Here is a 19,779-nt window from a genome sequence, read left to right as displayed (position 1 = left end):
GCATGTTACAAAGGTCATCCTGTCACTGTGGAGGATGGATTAAAGCATGGGTCAGGGAAACTAGTTAGGAAGAAATTATACTACTTTAAGAGAAAGAAGAGGGGTAGATGATGGCGCCAAAACTGGAAAGTGTCACGAGGGGTGATGACTATCTTGGCCGGTGGTGTGGGGGTAAAAGAATTTACCAAGACAGCTGTAGGTAGAGAAAGGTAGATTTATTCAAGAAAGTGAGAAGATACATTGCAAGAAGCCAACGGGCAGGCCATCAGGAGCTGACTGCAAAGAAACAAAGGCTTGCTGGAGATGTTATAGGATAGCGTTCATGCTGAAGAGAGATTTGTGTGGTCCTAATGACACCAAGGTTGCAGGGAGCAAACCTGCAGCTGTCTGGAGATAGCTGGGCATGGGAAGATTGTGAATTATTTGCTCAGGAGCTGTGTCCTGGACCCTGAAGAAAGCTGGACTTGCAGCTTATCTGCTTTCCCTTGGTCCCACCAGCTTGATTCCTTTTTCCTAATTAGGACTCCACAGAAAACAGTCACGTGGTAAGATCCAGTTTGCTGAGTGTTTACTGCGTGCCCAGCACTCGCCCACGAGCAGGGCGCTGTCAGATCTGCTGTTCTCTGGCCTCCTGCAAGGGCCTGTGTGGTTCAAGCACTGCCTGCCTCATGCCAGGTCCAGCTCCCAACCTCATTTGCTCGGCCACAGCCACGTGGGCTGCTTTTCTGGCTCTGCAGACACCAGGCTCACCCAGGACCTTTGCAATCCCCAGTCTCTCTGCCTGGGACCTCTTTCACAAGTGCGTGGCTGGCTCACTCTCATTCTGGGGGGCAGTTCATGTGCTACCATTGCCAAGAAGCCTTCCTGTCCCATTTCATCTGCAGTAGGTTGCTCCCTATATATTTCCCTCACAGCACTTCTCATCCTCTCTAATGATCCGGCTTCTCTCTCTCTACTATGTATTAGTGTCTTTCCCTCCATGAGGTAGGGGCCTTATGTGTCTCATTCACTACTATTTCTCAGTACCCAGCCAAGTGTCTGGGCGCTCCATAAATATTTATTAAATGAATATCCATTTTATAGATGAAAATACAATAACAATAACTAACTCATTTACACCTTACATATTTGATATCTATTATTATTTTCCCCATTTTACAGATGAAGTCACTGGGACACAAAAGTTAAGTACTTTGTCCAGGGTCACACAACTCATTAGGGACAGAGCCAGGATTCACATTCAGCCTGTCTGGCTTCAGGGTCCAGGCTTCTGCCATCTGTGCCATATTGCAATGCAAAGATTAAGATTGACAGATGTCAGGGGGTACATGACTAGTGATGGAGGAGCCAGGAGTCTGACCCCGTTCTGTCTGAGTCTGGAGCCTGAGCCCTTGATGCCTACACTCCAGGAAGAGCCAGATCAGCAGGGGTGAGGGTAGGGAGAGCTAAGGGAGAGAGAGAACCCAGCCCGCAGGTCTGAGCTAACAGAACAGTGTTGAATTCAGGGACTTGCAAAGGGAAGAGTCTGAGTTTAGTTCAGAGCGTATAGAATTCGAGGGTCTCCCCCGCACACATTCTCTACTTTGCTTCCTGCTTTCAGAACAGGGCACATTACTCGGCCCCTCGAATCCCATCTTCACATTTGCAAAATGTGGGTTTAAGTACCTACTGAATGGTATTCTTGTGAAGAGTCAACCAAGATACTCTAAACCCATAGGTACATGTTCAGTAAACATTAATTGCCTTCATCTTTCCTGCACCTCTGCTCACATGAAAAAGCCAAAATCTCCAGGAAAATGGGCTGAATGTCAGAATGAAAGAGAAAGTTTCAAATCAGGTCTAATTATAAAACCATCCTGCAAGCTGAATAAGACTTAGAATTAGCCAAGTTTCATCTTCAGAACGCTTGCAATAATCGCAATCATTAAATGGAGAATTCATTACACTGGGTTCAATTTAAAATAAGCGAATAACATGTGTTACCTCCTTCCCTTGGATGTTTCTTTTTATTCTGATTTCTTATTAGGCATATGCAATATTTGTCTTTGGACAAGTCACATATTTTCTTTCTTTTTTTTTTTTGAAATGGAGTCTCACTCTGTCGCCCAGGCTGGAGTGCAGTGGTGTGATCTCGGCTCACTGCAACCTCCATCTCCTGGGTTCAAGCAATTCTCCTGCCTTAGCCTCCCAAGTAGCCAGAATTACAGGCACCCGCCACCATGCCTGCCTAATTTTTGTATTTTTGATAGAAACGGGGTTTCACCATGTTGGCCAGGCTATTCTCGAACTCCTGACCTCAGGTGATCCATCGTCTTGGCCTCCGAAACTGCTGGGATTACAGGTGTCAGCCACCACACTCAGCCAAGTCACATATTTTCATCTTAAATTTTCTCATCTGTAAAATGGGAACAGTTCCCCTTTTATGTGGTTTTATGAGAATTAAAAGAGATAATGTATAAGAAATTTCCCTTGCAAATTAAGTACTGTCCAAATATAATAGAGTGACATTATTATTAAACATGTTTTTATGAGAGAAAAGGGTATGCTTAGGTCAGTTAAAATTGCTCAAGTGGGGCTGGGCACAGTGGCGCACGCCTACAATCCCAGCACTTTGGGAGGCTGAGGCGGGTGGATCACAAGGTCAAGAGATTGAGACTATCCTGGCCAATATGGTGAAACCCTGTCTCTACTAAAAATACAAAAATTAGCTGGGCATGGTGGCACGCGCCTGTAGTCCCAGCTACTCATGAGGCTGAGGCAGGAGAATCCCTTGAACCCAGGAGGCGGAGATTGCAGTGAGCCGAGATTGCACTACTGCACTCCAGCCTGGCAACAGAGCGAGACTCCGTCTCAAAAAAAAAGTTGTTCAAGTAGTTAAAGTTGTATCCACCCACACACCCACACACACCATATCACTAAATCTTGCCCCTCTAGTATCACAGGGGATGTGCTTGTGAACACCCCTACCCCAGTGTAGGACAAGGAGGTGTCCTGTAGGGGCCTGTGTGTCACTCTGCCCAGCGTCACCCTGAGCAGCCTCCTCCACCAAAGCCTGTCCCCAGCCCTTGGCTTCAGGGTAGGAAAGGGACCCAAGAAACATTGGTGAGCATTCTTTATCCCTGTGATTTGTTTACAGATAGAAATTTGGTTTTGTGGGTCTGACTCTGTCAAGTGATCCTTTCTGCCTGGGCCTCCTGAGTAGCTGGAAGTACAGGCGCGTACCACCGTGCCTGGTGAATATTTTATTTTTTATAGAGACAGGGTCTTGCTTTTTTGCCCAGGCTGGTCTCAAACTCTTGGGCTCAAGTGATCCTCCTGCCTGGGCCTCTCAATGTGCTGCGACTACTGTTGTGAGCCACCGTGCCCAACCAGGGATGGGAATTTGGACCAAGCAGGGCCAATCTGAGGTCTCCCTTAAGCTGCTGCTGGAACTCTCAGGAAAAAGGGTTTCTTGTCCCCCAGGAGCAACCACTGTGAAAAGCAAGTGCACTTGGAGCTGCTTCTGGCTTTCAGGGGAGAACTTGCCTGATGGAAGCCAGCACAGAGATGCTGAGAGACAGGGGGACCATCTCGACCTGACTCTACCCGTCAAGGTTCCACGCCCAGGACTGCCCCTCAGACCTGGGCAAACAGGGACAGTTGGTCACCCCACAGAGAGACAACCTAGCAAGAAAGGGCACCGAGCACACTGTTTCACTCGCGGATCCGGCTTGATTGGGAGCTCCCTTGGGCATCTCGAATATGTGACCTGAGTGCTTGTTTAAGCTCCTTTGAGTTTTGTTTCTGACACTTGCAACCGAAAGAGTCCTGACACCCTCCCAAAGAATGTGCACATGTAAATAAAAGTCACAGTTAAAAAAGAAAAATAAATCAAAGTAGGAAACATGATATTTTTAGAATTAAAAATGAGGAAATGGGATCACGTGGTCCCTTCTGAGGTCAAGAGAATTTGACAAAGGGGCTTTGAAAAAAAATAAAAACGTATACAAAATGGAAAAAGGAAAAGAGACAAATGAAAACATTCTTATGGAAGGAAAACATCATGGCATGAGAAAGGTCAGGGTAATGAATGAGCGAAGATTCAAGAAAACACACTTAGTGCAGCAAGGGAGAGAAAGTAGCTGAAGCCAAAGAGGAGGGTAGCTCTCTTCCTTAGAGACGAAGCCGCCCCGAAGTGTAAGAAGACAATCTGGTTGTGGTAATGGACTGGGAGGAAGCTAGCCCAGCGGCCACTGGGATAGATGATGAACGATTTCACAAAGCATAAAGCGAACATCTAAATGGCTTCAGGTGCTCTGTCTTAAGGAAAGTAGGCAGATAAAAATGCTGGAAACGTAGCCAAAAGAGCTAGAGCATATGGGCATTTCTTAAAGTGACTCAGAGTAATCATTACAAAGATCTGAGACGTTAGAAAATATACGGGCACTCCGGAAGTCAGGGAAGCTACTGCTGTCACAGCATGGTGCTCTGTAGTACAGGTCAGAGAAAACTGTGATCCTGGAGAATTTCCTTTGAGAATGTGGCCAGGAGCGAGGGGGCTAGACCCCCTATCTGTGCACAAGCCACACAGAACAGAAGGACAGCCACTCTACCTGGTTCCCCTGAAGAGGAGTGTGAGACTGGGGTCCCCAAGGACCTCTATCACCATTTCTACCAGCGTGGAAAGAGCCTAACGGTTGAAAACCAAGACAGAAGTCACTCTCAGTAGAAAGACGCCATCAAAAAAAAAAAAAAAAAAAAAAATGCAGCATGAAGCTATGTGATTGAGTGCTACTTCTGCGAATATCCTTTCTATTCAGTTTTGCCAATTCTAGGATACTAATCATTTTCTTGGTCACATTGCTCTTGGGGGTGCTTTGGGAAACTTGAAATGCCTGCACAGGGTCTTGCCAACACATTTTAATTTAAGGTGTTTAGGAGAGAGGGAGGCAGTGACTTTGAGGGAAGAAATGTACACCACCACCTGCACTTGCAGACTTGCAAAAAGATGTTTACGTTGTACGGACAGAAGAATTCTACCCCTTAAAATCTGACATTGAAAACAGAAGAGCTCTGCTGGGTGCAGTGGCTCATGACTATAATCCCAGCACTTGGGGAGGCCGAAGAGGGCGGATCACATGAGCTCAGGAATTCCAGACTACCCTGGGCAACATGGTGTAACCTCATCTCTACTAAAATACGCAACATTAGCTGGGCGTAGTGGCGGGGGCCTGTAATCCCAGCTACTTGGGAAGCTCAGAATCACTTGAGCCTGGGAGTTGGAGGTTGCTGTGAGCTGAGATCGCCATTGCACTCCAGCCTGGGCTACAGAGTGGGACTGTCTCAAAAAAAAGTAAATAGAAAAGCTGATATTGACCGAAGGCTGTGTGGTTATATAAGAACTAGATTCATGAGCCAAATCTTAAATCACAAAGAATGCTCAAGTGTAAAACCATGGTAGTTACTTGAGCATGGGATTGGATTTTACATTGCGTTTGAAGGTAGAGAGAGGCACCGCTAGGGCTAGGACATTTGAAGGTTTGTTTGCTGTAATTCACTTGTAATTTAAGAAGGCCCTATCTAGAAGCAGGATATCCTTTCTCTCTGAACCAGGATGTTGCCCAGAGTCTAAGAAAGGAAGGAGCCAAAGCCCCAGGACATGCCACATTATCCTGAAAGGTATCCTTTGCAGAATCAGACAGGACAGAGCACTGCCATGGGTCGCACTGGCCTTCCTCTCCAGGCAGTTGCTCTCTGGAGGAGCTCTTACCTCCAATTCCTGCAAGGGAAATGGTATGTACTCGCCAAAGCTGACGGGCATACATGGTACAGGCTCACCAGCACTTCCGCCTTTCTCTCTGCAGATTCCCGGTAGCAGCGTAGGAGGTCTTCACGCAGTTCTAGGCAATGTGTCTTTTGCAAAGACTGGTATGCATATATGAAAGGAGTCTTTCTACTTGGGTTCCCCATTTTGTAGCTGGGAAGATTTGAGGTCCCATGAGGTTCTGTGATTTACACGGGGTCACACTGTTGCTGTGAGAAGGTAGAAGCCGTATGCCATGGCACAAACCTACAGCCAAAAGGGTGTTCTCTCCTATACCCATCTAGGTACCATTCTCACCTATGCCCATCTAGATGCCATTCTCCCCTATACCCATTCAGATGCCATTCTCCCCTATATCCATCCAGATGCCATTCTCTCCTATACCCATCCAGATGCCATTCTCACCTATACCCATCCAGATGCCATTCTCTCCTATACCCATCCAGATGCCATTCTCTCCTATACCCATCCAGATGCCATTCTCTCCTATACCCATCCAGATGCCATTCTCTCCAATACCCATCCAGATGCCATTCTCTCCTATATCTATCAGATGCCATTCTCTCCTATACCCATCCAGATGCCATTCTCTCCTATACCCATCCAGATGCCATTCTCTCCTATACCCATCCAGATGCCATTCTCTCCTATACCCATCCAGATGCCATTCTCACCTATACCCATCCAGATGCCATTCTCTCCAATACCCATCCAGATGCCATTCTCTCCTATATCTATCAGATGCCATTCTCTCCTATACCCATCCAGATGTCATTCTCTCCTATACCCATCCAGATGCCATTCTCTCCTATACCCATCCAAATGCCATTCTCTCCTATATCTATCAGATGCCATTCTCTCCTATACCCATCCAGATGCCATTCTCTCCAATACCCATCCAGATGCCATTCTCTCCTATATCTATCAGATGCCATTCTCTCCTATACCCATCCAGATGTCATTCTCTCCTATACCCATCCAGATGCCATTCTCTCCTATACCCATCCAAATGCCATTCTCTCCTATATCTATCAGATGCCATTCTCTCCTATACCCATCCAGATGCCATTCTCTCCTATACCCATCCAGATGCCATTCTCTCCTATACCCATCCAGATGCCATTGTCTCCTATACCCATCCAGATGCCATTCTCTCCTGTATCTATCCAGATATCGTTCTTTCGGTCTCCCAAGAGATCAGAAAGCGGGTAAGGAAAAAAGGGAAATTCCTTTTCCCTTGATTTTCTTATATTATTTGACACTGATAAAACTGACCAGGCTTCTGGCAAAGTAACCACAGACATTTACATCTAACAGAAACCAAAACCCATGTTTTTCTAAAAAAAAAAAAAAAAAAAAAGCAACAATTCAGACTTTTGCTAACTTACAAAATGCCTTCATGTCAGCACAATACTTAAGCAACCATTTGACTGGTACCCAACTTTTATGAATTTTAAGGAAAGAATGAAAATAGAAAGGAAATAATATTTAAATATGAAAATCAGCTCTTAAGTACCCAATGCTCCTCAATGATATGAATGGTAGAAAAAACAGATCACAGGTGAAAGGAGGATGAGCCCAGGGAGAGGCAGATGAGGAGAGTGTGCGCAGCACATGAGTGAGCCCCATTCACCAGGCAAGCCATTCTGGGACTCAGACACCAGGCATGGTATTTTCCAGAGAATGCCGGCGTGTTTATCACCCAGCAGGCCCTGCCCTGCAGCCTGAGAGCACCTACCAGCCTTTCCAACTTGGCAGCCCCCCAACAGCCAGAACAATGATTGCTTTTCTCTTGCTATAATAATGCTGTCTAGTTCATCAGAGATCCATTTTGTATTTTTCATTGAGTCCAAAGCACACTGTTTCCTTCAGAAGAAATCCTATCATGTTTTATACACTTTAAAAAAACAATCGGTCTGGTAAATTAGTTAAGATAGGAAAAGTCTGATGGGAAAGCAAGGAGTTTCTCCTAAAATCTCATTATTTTATCTGAAATAAAATGTATTTTTAAAAATCCTACACATACAATACGGCATATGCATGATCCAAATATTTCTCAGCTTAACAATGTCTTAGGGAGACAGCTCTGGTGCCATAGGAAAGCCTCATGCTTTACCACTCATTCATTCACTCATTCACTCACTCATTTATTCATCTAATATATACTTGAGCATTTACTATCTGTTCTAGGCACAGAGGAGCATTTAATGAAACAGAAAATAACCCTGGCTTCATGGAATAAGTGCAGAGAAGACCAAGAACAAACCCATGCAAATAGGCAAACATCCTAATTCCACATGGCAATAAACTCTTTGAAGGAAAAACAGGGTGGTGTGCTGGCCAATGAGGGGGCATGTCAGAACTGCTGACACCTGAGAGCTGAAATCTGGCTGAAGAGAATGAGCCTGCGGAGACCTGGAGTAGGCAGAAGGGTGGCCCAGGCAAAGATCCTGGGGTAAGAGCAAGCTTGACAAATTTAGGGGAAAGAAAGAACACCAGTGTGGACTGAGAACAATAATAGCTATTGTGGTAAAGATGTAATAAGATGATGTGTGCAAAAGAACTTGATGGACCACAAAGTGGTACCATGGAAAGGTATTATTTAGTACTGCTAGAACATGTGAATGATCACATAAAGAGCATCATTCTGGGCCAGGCATGGTGGCTCATGCCTATAATCCCAGCACTTTGGGAAGCCAAGGTGGGGAGGATAGCTTGAGCCATGGAGTAGGAGACCAGCCTGGGCAACATGGCGAGACCCTGTCTCCACAAAAAATTTTTTAAAAATTAGCCCAGCGTGGTGGTGTGCACCTGTAGTCCCAGCTACTCAGGAGGCTGAGGTGGGAGGATTACTTGAGCCCAGGAGGTCCAGGCTTCAGTGAGTCGTGATGGTGCCACTGCACTCCAGCCTGGGCCACAGAATGAGACCCTATCTCAAAAAAAAAAAAAAAAAAATCATTCTGTGTTTAGAAAGGACTATATATATACTCCAGTTTTCATCTTCTACTTCCTAATAAAAAGTGGCTGGTTATTCCAAAGCCCTTTCAAATATGACACATTTCTTTTGCATGAAATAGGGAACTGTACGTACCTGGAATCCTATTGAGTGTCACCCAGAAATGCTCATCAGGACTGAAAGTGTCCTTGGACCACTGGAGCAAATCAACAGCCCGTGGGTCATGCAGAACAAAGTAGGCAAACTCTCTGGATAGAGCCACATAGGCAGAGCCAAAGTAAATCGTGAGGTTATGGGGGGGAGGCGGTTTCAATGCTGTGGTTCTTATCACATAGGAAAGCTCTTTGCCCAGGTGCTCTTGGTGGACATATTTAGTCCGTCCAATTGCATGAGCCGGGGGCAGCACTCCTGGGGTGATATTTTTCCCTTTAAATCCTTTCAGATACTGAACTATTTCCTTGTTGGTTTTCAGGGGGAAGTCTTGCCCACAGGTGTTGATAACGTACTTCCAGGAGACCTCCAAGGCAGAAAGATCTTTGATGCAGTTCAGGTCAGCCTGGAGCCTAGAGATCCCACCATAGACAACTGGTTCCATCTTGGAAGCCAGAAAAGCATTTGGGAAGCAGCTCAATAGTTGCTCTACTGCTTCTTTAAATTCAGTTGTTGCTTTTTCATCCACATGGACACAGTAGATATTTTGGGGCATGTAAATAGCCCTGAAGAGCCTTGCAAAGGTGTCGAAGTGATGATGGATGACCATTATATACGCCAAGGGAAATTCAGCTTCTTCCTTAGATAAAGGGGTTGTGATATAGTGGCTCTGGGTCAAATATTCCTTGCAAGAAGACTTCTCATGGATCATTAGTTTGTTTTTCCACAGGAAAGGTGTTTTCCCATTGATAAAAGATGTGCAAACTTGAGTCAGCATCAAAGAGTCTGAGATATTTAGCCTCTGGAAGCTCTGATCACCCCCAAAATTGAACACAGAGAAGACGATGAAAATAATTACACTAGAGACAGAAATTACAAAGAGGTAACGCATTGATAAAGGCATGCCTCAAAGAAGGGTGAAATGTCAGAGACCGTCAAAATCTGTAAGTCTTTTTTCCAAACTCACTCGTTTCTCTGAGTTCTTATTTTGGAACATACTCCAGACATTCCTGCCCCGATGGAGACGCTGGGAATCGATTCCGTTCCATCCTGAGAGTCCAGCAGCTGTCTCTGTGTGCCCGTTCCGATATTACAGCCGGATCCGCCTCTCTCAAACCTCCTTTGTTTAAATTTCCGTGGCAGGTTGCTGAAGCCCAGCCTTCTCTCCTCCCTCTGCCTCCCCGTTTGCATCTGCTAGCTGTTTTGCTAAAACTCCGGTAACTCTCTTTCCCCGGGCAGATTTACTTTCCCAGATCTCTTTTCTTTCATTTCCCATGCCACCCCCGCCCCCCGGTTATTGCCATTCAGGGAATGAGCGCAGTGAAAGCCAGAGTTGAAGTGATGAGCTCTGGCAGGCGTGCCGCTTCCTGCTAGTCCCCTAGCGGGCGGCTGGACTTGCCCTCTCTTGTTGCTGGTGGCAGAGATCCACAGCCTGGTCTCTCGGCTCTTCCAGCGCAACCCACGGGACAGAACATAGCTTCTGTTTTCCAATGCACTGTTTTATGAAACCTGACACAAGTGACATTTCAAATAAAAGAAAGCCTCATCCATCCCAGCTCCATTGTAATGCTTTTTGGCCCCACCCCACTGTTTTTCAAAAACAGGAGCTTACTGGAGGAGGAGTTGCAATCCCAGGGAGTCTGAAATTGCCAGGGCACCTTGGGCCCCTGACTTTGAAACAAACCCCTCCTCTCCTGTCACTTCCAGCATCCGCTGTGGTGTTTGTCTTAGAATACTGGGGTCAGACATACAAGTCGTGAACTACATCTACTGAGTCAGATGAGACCTTAGAGCTTCATGGGAGAGAATTTGAATCTTGGTCACAGATGATGCTGAGATAGGGGATTTGGTGGGCACTCAGGCTTTAACCACCCAGAAAACGGGACTGAATGCTCAGAAGTGTCATATGCCTGCCCAGTTAAGCTTATCGAGTGCCTAGGAAGTGAATGTTTTATCCCCTATTTGTAAATACTGTGTTCTGGCCAAGGAGTATCAAGCTGTTTTACTTAGAAGGTTCTTGTCTTCAACTTTTCACTTTCCTACCAGCTAATTTTTAATGAAATGCAGATTAATGCATTTTATTTGGTATCGTCTTAAAATGACTTGTAAAATACCAACTTCACCACTGACTGCCTGGCTATTTCCCCTCACTATTTACCTGGCCTAAACAACTCCGTGCCTGAACCCCAAGGCATTCACTACCCCACCCCATGAAGAAAGAATGTCCTTTAATGCACATTTTCTTCCATTTGAAAAGTCTCTACCCTGCCCTGAATGGAACCGATAGGACAACACGCCTATCATTGTGATTCCTTGCCTTCACAATGGTCAGGAAAACCAGTGTTACCCTCCCTGGACTCAGGGCACCCTGACCTCCGACAAAATGACACATCATTTCCTGAGCACATCGTCGCTTCCATTCCTCTAGCTTTCATTGTTTACATGTTTCGTGTTTCCAGATTGTATATAATTTTTCTCTCTCCCTTACCAAAATCTCCTAAGTAAACTGTGTAACCCACCCCTGGATTTTTAGGTCAAGTAGAAAAAAATAAAGAAAGCAGATCAAGCTAATTCTTAGTGTCTTCTATGGAGTAGAGCAAAAAGAATCATCTAAAATTTATGATAAAGAAAATTCAATCTCAAGATTTTCGTCTTCTGAATAATACTTTTAAATATAAGGTTATTGTGTATTCTATTCCTAAACAAAAGAGAGTAATTCAGTATCTTGTTTGGCAAAGACCTGCGGCTTAGAATGAATATTAAAATAGTTACAATTTGACAAAGCATTCAGTGCACATAATTAGGGCAACGGAGTCTGTTTACATTATTATTTCCAATTGGCCAATGACATAGGGGGTCAGATTTATACAAACTTAGGAGACAGACTTTAACTATTACTATATTAAGAAATATAGACACTAACCAAATTAGGAATGTTGGGAATACTTCTATAATCAATCCAGTACTTCAAATGGCATTGTTTGTGTGTTGAAAAATGTAGTTGATTTTCTTCCCAGCTTTTTTGTCTGTCTTTGGGCCAATTTTCTCCACTCTCAGATTCTGGTATTTAAAAATATCAACAGGAGGACTTCATCTGTGGTCCTGGGGCATGGTTTACTCTCCTTCCAAGGCAGGCAGATCACGAGGTCAAGAGATCGAGGCTATCCTGTCCAACATGGTGAAACCCCGACTCTACTAAAAATACAAAAATCAGCTGGGCGTGGTGGTACGCACCTGTAATCCCAGCTACTCAGGAGGCTGAGGCAGGAGAATCGTTTGAACCCAGGAGGCAGAGGTTGCAATGAGCTGAGATCACACCATTGCACTCCAGCCTGGGCAACAAGAGCGAAACTCCGTCTCAACAACAAAAAAATCTCAACAGGAGAACTTTAAAAAACATCACTTACTGTCTTAGAGGAAAACTGTTACCTGTCACCTTTCTTTTCTAATAGGCTGTACAACCCGCTTATCCAGACACCATGCACTTTTTTGCTACCAAGACTGAACGAGTCAGCCCTCCCAGCCTGCCTTTAACTATAGCCGAGGACAAAGTTGACACCAGCCAGCCCTGCCTTGTCACTCACTTTGGAAACAATTATTCCCAAACTAGCCAATTAATCGGGCTAGACATGTCACTGCTCCCCTGGGGCCACCTTAGAGGCTTTCTCTGTATTCCATTCAGAAGTCTTTATTTCGCAGATGTTACTTGAGGTGTGTTTGGGTTTTTTCCTTTGAGGCAGTGTCTGACTATGTCACCCAGGCTGGAATGCATGGCACCATCACATCTCACTGCAGCCTTGACCTCCTGGGCTCAAGCAATCCTCCTGCCTCAGCCTCCCGAGTAGCTGGGATTACAGGCATGTGTCACCACGCCCAGCTAATTTTGTATTTTTAGAAGAGACAGAGTTTCCCCATGTTGGCCAAGCTGGTCTTGAACTCTTGGGCTCAAGTGATCCACCCACTTTGGCTTCCCAAAGTGTTGGGATTACAGGTGTGAGCCACCACGCCTGGCCTATTTAATGATTTTTTTCCACTTACGAAGATATGTAGAACATAGCTCCAAAGTGAAGAGAGTATCCTTTCTTTGAAATGACAGAGGACTTAGAATCTCAATGAAAAAAAAAATCAAAGGGGGAAAAGATCACCCTCCTCCACATGCTCAGTGTTAGGGACAAGCTGCCTTAGAGAACCCCCTCCGCCCAAGCTGGCCCCTTCCCCGACTCTCATGGCTCTGCAGCTGCATTTCTGAACTCCTACCTAGGCACCACATCAAGGCTGCCAGACGTGCTACAATTAAGCAAAGCCTGATTACACCCATCCTGGCAGTTCCAAGGAGGACAGGGAAAACAAATGTTGGTTATCTATACTCATAAATTCCTGTTTGATGCATATCTGTAAAAAATCCTGGTTTCTCTCTTATTTTAAAACTGCCGCCACAAAAATCACAAGATGATGTATTGTAGGTCTGTTACAAGTTGACAAACTACCTCTGTGCCTGTTACCAGTGGATAGATGACCTCAGTCCTGAAACTCCCTTATGCCCCTCTCACCTCATATAAACTCCTCATTTTGTAAGCTCAGGGCTGCCTCCTCTGATGGTTACGGAGCAGCCCGGTAGGTTAATAAAACTTGCTTGCCTGACTCTGGGTCTATCCTCTTTTCTCTTGGCCACCTTTACACTCAGCACCTCTTGGCTTCCCATCTGAAGGCCGAGGTACACAAGAGTTGGAGGCGGATGACACTGAGAGTTTGCTACATGCCAGGCTAAGTCAACCAGTGAGGAAGGTGGAAAAGACCTTGCATCATGGGCTAAAAAACTGGGACTTAACTCCAGAGGAGCACATGACGGGCTTTCGGTGGAGGAGCACCTCCAGGCAAGGCATGCCAGCTGGAGGAGGGTTGTGTACACATTCCCTCCTGCGTCTTTCCTCTATTAATTGCATGTACGAATGCAAACTTCATTGCACCCTCATAATGGTTCTGTGACTTGTTTGTCTATTGCCAATTAACTGCCATCCTTTAGTTGGGAAAGGCCTTGAGGGGACACAGGTTTGAGCAGCAACCCTAGACATGTAAAGGTAAATGAAAGTAAAGATGGCCTTGAGAAGACTGGCTCGGAGAGAGTTTGTTAAAGTAGCGTTGAGAGGCTCAGCTGCATCGGCAGAAAAGGTTAGATAAATGGGGTGAGATTGTATCCATTCCGAGGCTAACTGATGGCTTTCCTTAGAAGGGATTTTTTTGTTTTGTTTTGTTTTGTTTTTGAGATAGAGTCTTGCTCTGTTGCCAGGCTGGAGGGCAGTGGCATGATCTTAGCTCACTGCAACCTCTGCCTCCCGGGTTCAAGTGATTCTCCTGCCTCAGCCTCCCAAGTAGCTGGGACTTCAGGCGCACGCCACCATGCTCGGCTAATTTTTGTATTTGTAGTAGAGACGAGGTTTCACCCATGTTGGCCAGCATGATCTCGATCTCTTGACCTTGTGATCCGCCCACCTCACCCTCCCAAAGTGCTGGGATTATAGGTGTGAATCACTGCACCCGGCCTGGGAGGGTATTTTTATGTGGTTTGCTTTGTTACTGAAGCAAGTCAAATGACTCAGGGATTCATTCTTAATTATACAATACAGGGATTTGTTTTTACCCCTGACCTAAGAGTAATACATGGAAAAGTAGAGAATGCTGGCAGTCCCATTCATTTTGGACAGCCTATGAAGTACAGTTGTCTCTCAGAGGGGTGAGTTCCAGGACGTCTGAGGATACCAAAGCCCACAGATGCACAAGTCCCTAATATAACATGATGTAATATTTGCATATAACCTATGCACAGCCTTGCTTGTACTTTAAATCATCTCTAAATAACTTATAATACCAAATACAATGTAAATGCTATGTAAACAGTTGTTATGCTGTATTCATTAGGGAATAATGCCAAGAAAAAAAAAAAGCCTGTACATGCTCAGTACAGAAGCAACCATTCTTTTTCCCTGACCAAGTATTTTCTATCTGAGGTTGTCTGAATCCAAGGATTCAGGCCCCAGGGAAACAGAGCGCTGACTGTAAATCTGTTCTGGGTGGACATGTGGTTTGTAAATGGTGTTTTTTATTTTATTTTATTTTAAACATGATAATGATCATGATACTAATGTGAAGAAAGAAGACATTTCCAAAGCACATCTTTAACTAAAACAACAATCCTCCTGTAACTGAGACATTTCCCAACTGGATTCACAAGAAAATCCTGCTTCTCCTGGGGCCCAATCATTTTACTTTCTACACCATTCATCTAATTAGCAACAAAAGAAGTTGCTGTCTAGATCACAGAAGCATTATTTTATTTTATTTTATTTTATTTTGAGATGGAGTCTCACTCTGTCGCCAGGCTGGAGGGCAGTGGCACGATCTCCACTCACTGCAACCTCCCCCTCCGGGTTCAAGTGATTCTCCTGCCTCAGCCTCCCAGTAGCTGGGATTACATACACACACCACCACGCCCAGCTAATTTTTGTATTTTTGGTAGAGGCAGGGTTTCAACATGTTGGCCAGGATGGTCTCAAACTGCTGACCTCGAGATCTATCCACCTCGGCCTCCCAAAGCGCTGGGATTATAGGCATGAGACACCGAGCCCGGCCCTAAAGCATTATTTTAAATTCTCATCTTAGGCTAGGTGTGGTGGCTCACACCTGTGATCCCCACACTTTAGGAGGCTGAGACTGGCTGATCACCTGAGGTCAGGACTTCAAGACCAGCCTGGCCAACATGCCGAAACCCCGTCTCTACTAAAAATGCAAAAATTAGCTGGGCGTGGTGACAGGTGCCTGTCATCCCAGCTACTCAGGAGGCTAAGGCAGGTGAATGGCTTGGGAGACCGAGGTTGCAGTGAGCCGAGATCACGCCACTGCACTCGAGCCTGGGTGAGCAAAACTGTGCTTCAGAAAATAAAAAATAAATTCTCATCTCACAGTGGGGGAAAGAAGTTTAACCTGCATAATTTTAAAGACCCAGACAGCAAGTCTAGAGGTGGTCACGCCATCTCTGTGTGAGCTGGTATGATCTGTACCTGATTTTGATGCGGCAAAGTTATGATGGAAACACTTCCTGGATGCTGAATGCTGCCAAGCAAATACTTACAAAAGACAGTATACGAAGTATTTAAGTAGGCAAATGTTAAGGCACATGAGGCTAGGGGCAATCTTCTATTAGCATACATCTAGCAATTGGAAATATGAAAATCCTAACATCTGGGGCCTTAGAAAATGAAAATAAGTTGCCAAAAATAGGTCATGGCCAATGAACATTTCAAGACAAGACTTACTATGGAATTCACTTGTGGCAATTGTTTAACACTGGGTGGGTGACTGACTCATTAATTGTATTACCAAACCACTGGTTTCCACAACTATCAGCCAAATTGGGTGTGCCTGTAGCTTGAGGATAAGGATAGTACTGATCAGTGGTTTGCATATTTTACCTTAACATCTCATCACCTGGAGGGGCTGTAGAAATACAGGTTACAGACCAGAAGCCGTGGCTTATGCCTATAATCCCAGCACTTTGGGAGGCCGAGGAGGGCGGATCACTTGAGGTCAGGAGTTCAAGGCCAGCCTGGCGAACATGGTGAACCCCCGTCTCTACTAAAAATACAAAAAAATTAGCCGGGCGTGGTGGCAAGCACCTGTAATCCCAGCTACTTGGGAGGCTCAGGCAGGAGGATCACTTGAACCCAGGAGGCGGAGGTTGCAGTGAGTCTAGATGGTGCCACTGCACTCCAGCCTGGGCGAGACAGCGAGACTCCATCTCAAAAAAAAAAAAAAAAATACAGGCTACAGGGTCCCACCCTAACAGTTCAGTATGTTCCAGGTGAGTTTAATAATTTACGTTTCTGACAGCTGTGGTAGCTCATGCCTATAATCACAGCACTTTCGGGAGGCTGATGGGGAGGATTACTTGACCCCAGGAGTTTGAAACCAGCCTGAGCAACATAGTGAGACCTTGTCTTTACAATAAAATTAAAAAGTTAGCCAGGTACAGTGATGCATGCCACCTACTTGAGAGGCTGAGGTGGGAAAATCACTTGAATTTGGTAGGTCAAGGCTCAGGGGGCCGTGATGGTGCCTCTGTACTCCAGCCTGGGTGACACAGCAAGACCCTGTCTCAGTAATAATAATAATAATTTGCATTTTGGTCCCAGATGAAGCTGAAACTACTCATCCTAGGACCAAAGTTTGGGAGTCAAGGAACCAGAGACCAAAATCGCTTGATTTTTTTTTTTCCTCAATGGCCCCATCTGATCTACTTTTCCTATAACTAAGTAATATACTGTAAGAAAAAAAAAATGTTAGGCCAGATGTGGCGGCTCACACCTGTAATCCCAGCACTTTGGGAGGCCAAGGCGGGCAGATCACCTGAGGTCAGGAGTTTAAGACCAGCCTGGCCAACATGGTGAAACCCTGTCTCTACTAAAAATACAAAATTAGCCAGGCATGGTGGTGCGCGCCTGTAATCCCAGCTACTCGGGAGGCTGAGGCAGGAGAATCACTTGAACCCGGGAGGTGGAGGTTGCAGTGAGCTGAGATCAAGCTATTGGACTCCAGTCTGGGCAACAAGAGTGAACGCCGTCTCAAAAAAAAAAAATATATATATATAAAATATATTTATATTGTATGTATATAAATATATAATATATATATTTGGGGGTAAACTGTACGACTTGGAAATACTTGGTAAACAAGAACTCAAATGACAGATAATCTAACCACTAGAGCAAAATTTACTATGGAAAACTAATCGGTGGTAGTAGAGGGAGAAAATGAATACGCAAACACCTACTGCTTATCTTTAAAGAAGAGAAACACTGGTTACAAGTCATCTCCCAAATGCCATCTCTAATTACTATACACAGCAACCACACCTGGGCACAATCCAGCTTTTACAAAGTATAGAACAGAATTATTTAACAACAAACACTGCTGCACTGAGTAGTGGTCACAAGCTGAATTCGAAGACGGTGTAGGGAAAGGATTAAAAAAGAGACAGAGAGCTACTCAGGAGGCTGAGGCAGGAGAATCGCTTGAACCTGGGAGGTGGAGGTTGTAGTCAGCCAAGATTGTGCCACTGCACTCCAGCCTGGGTAACAGAGGGAGACCCTGTCTCAAAAAAAAAAAAAAAAAAAAAAAAAAAAGACCAGGCACGATGGCTGACACCTGTAATCCCAGCACTTTGGGAGGCTGAGGCAGGTGAATCATCTGAGGTCAGGAGTTCAAGATCAGCCTGACCAACATGGTGAAACCCTGCCTCTATTAAAAATGCAAAAATTACCCAGACATGGTGGCTCATGCCCATAATCCCAGCTATGCGGGAGGCTGAGGTAGGAGAATCGCTTGAACCCAGGAGGCAGAGGTTGCAGTGAGCCGAGCTCACACCATTGCACTCCAGCCCTAGCAAAAGAGCGAAACTCCATCTCAAAAAAGAGAGAGAGAGAGAGAGATTGAAAGAGAAAGGAAGGAAGGCAGAAAATTCCAATTTAATTCATGAAGAATCGGAGCAACTGAAATCCTCACGCCCTGATGGAGAAGTGTGAATTGGTATGACAACTCTGAAAAGCCAACGATGTCTACTAAAGTTGAGCATACCTATATCCTATGACCTAACAATTCCATTCCCCAGTATTTACTCAACAGAAATGCAGCATGTTCATCAAAAGATATCTAGGTCAAGATTCACTGCAGCCATATTCATAATAGAGCCAAACTGGAAACTACTCAAATGCCCACCAACAGTTACTATACAGCAGGGTTTCTCAGCCTTGGTACTACTGGCATTTGGGGCTGAAAGATGCCTTGCTGTGAGGGCTGTGTGTCATAGGGTGTGCTGCTCTGTGCATTGTAGGATGTTGAGGGGCACCCCTGGCCTCTACTCACTAATGTCCGGAGCACCTTTTGCTTCCCTCCCTGACCTCTGACAACCAAAAATGTTTTCAAATATGGGTTCTTCTCTCAATGCAGCAATGAGAATGAATTAAATACAACTGCCTGAAACAAAAAAGATGAATCTCACAAACATACTGTTGAACAGAAGCAAGCCAGATAGAAAAAATAATACACGCTGTATATTTCCACTTATATAAAGTACAAAAACAAGATTTTATAATCTAGACTGTACAAGGGGCTTCCCTGGCAAGTGGAGTGGATGGTATAACTGGGTACCAGGAAAGTATGAGTGATGATGCCGATAGCTGGCATTAGGTGCTAGACGCAGAAGTCACTGGTGTTTGCCCCCAGTCACTCAGCTAGAATGTGAACGGCTTTGCTCCCAAGCTCTTGCTACTGTCCTGATATTTTTTTCTAGTGCCCTTTCTGAGAGGCCCAGAAATATCTTACTGTCAGGGCCCAGGTCTGTTTCATGGAAAAATCCTGAGACATAAGGAGAACTGTGTTCACTTTCATTTATTTTTAATTTTTTGTACAGATGGGGTCTCATTTGGCTGCCCAGGCTGGAGTGCATGGAGTGCAGTGGCAGGATCTTAGCTCATTGCAGCCTCAAACTCCTGGACTCAAGTGATCCTCCTGTTTCAGCCTCTCAGATTTTGATCTCTAAATACCATTCTCTATTCAATAGAACCAGGGCTTCAGATCTCGTAGTTCAAGACCAGCCTGACCAACATGGAGAAATCCTGTCTCTACTAAAAATACAAAATTAGCCAGGCATGGGGGTGCATGCCTGTAATCCCAGCTACTTGGGAAGCTGAGGCAGGAGAATTGCTTGAACCTGGGAGGCGGAGGTTGTGGTGAGCCAAGATGGCGCCACTGCACTCCAGCCTGGGAAACAAGAGTGAAACTCTGTCTCAAAAAAAAAAAAAAATTGCATAAATAGAAA

At 45.1% G+C, this 19,779-nt stretch overlaps 2 protein-coding genes across 3 annotated transcripts in view; both read right to left on the bottom strand.

Annotated features, from left to right (window-relative positions):
• The window catches only part of GCNT2 (glucosaminyl (N-acetyl) transferase 2 (I blood group)), a 71,090-nt gene extending 59,016 nt beyond the window's left edge, over positions 1-12,074 (bottom strand). Inside the window, exon 1 of the mRNA XM_021672676.2 lies at positions 8,895-12,074. Coding sequence (XP_021528351.1) covers positions 8,895-9,813 — 919 coding nt within the window. The 5' untranslated portion in view covers positions 9,814-12,074. The remainder of the gene's footprint in view (positions 1-8,894) is intronic.
• LOC135268130 (N-acetyllactosaminide beta-1,6-N-acetylglucosaminyl-transferase) overlaps positions 1-19,779 on the bottom strand; it is a 96,039-nt gene that overhangs the window by 50,859 nt on the left and 25,401 nt on the right. The window lies entirely within an intron of this gene.

The sequence above is a fragment of the Aotus nancymaae genome, unplaced genomic scaffold (assembly GCF_030222135.1).
Source record: "Aotus nancymaae isolate 86718 unplaced genomic scaffold, 86718_ANA_hifiasm-v0.15.2.pri h1tg000051l, whole genome shotgun sequence".
NCBI lineage: Eukaryota > Metazoa > Chordata > Mammalia > Primates > Aotidae > Aotus > Aotus nancymaae.
This window is presented reverse-complemented; position numbering and strand designations above follow the sequence as displayed.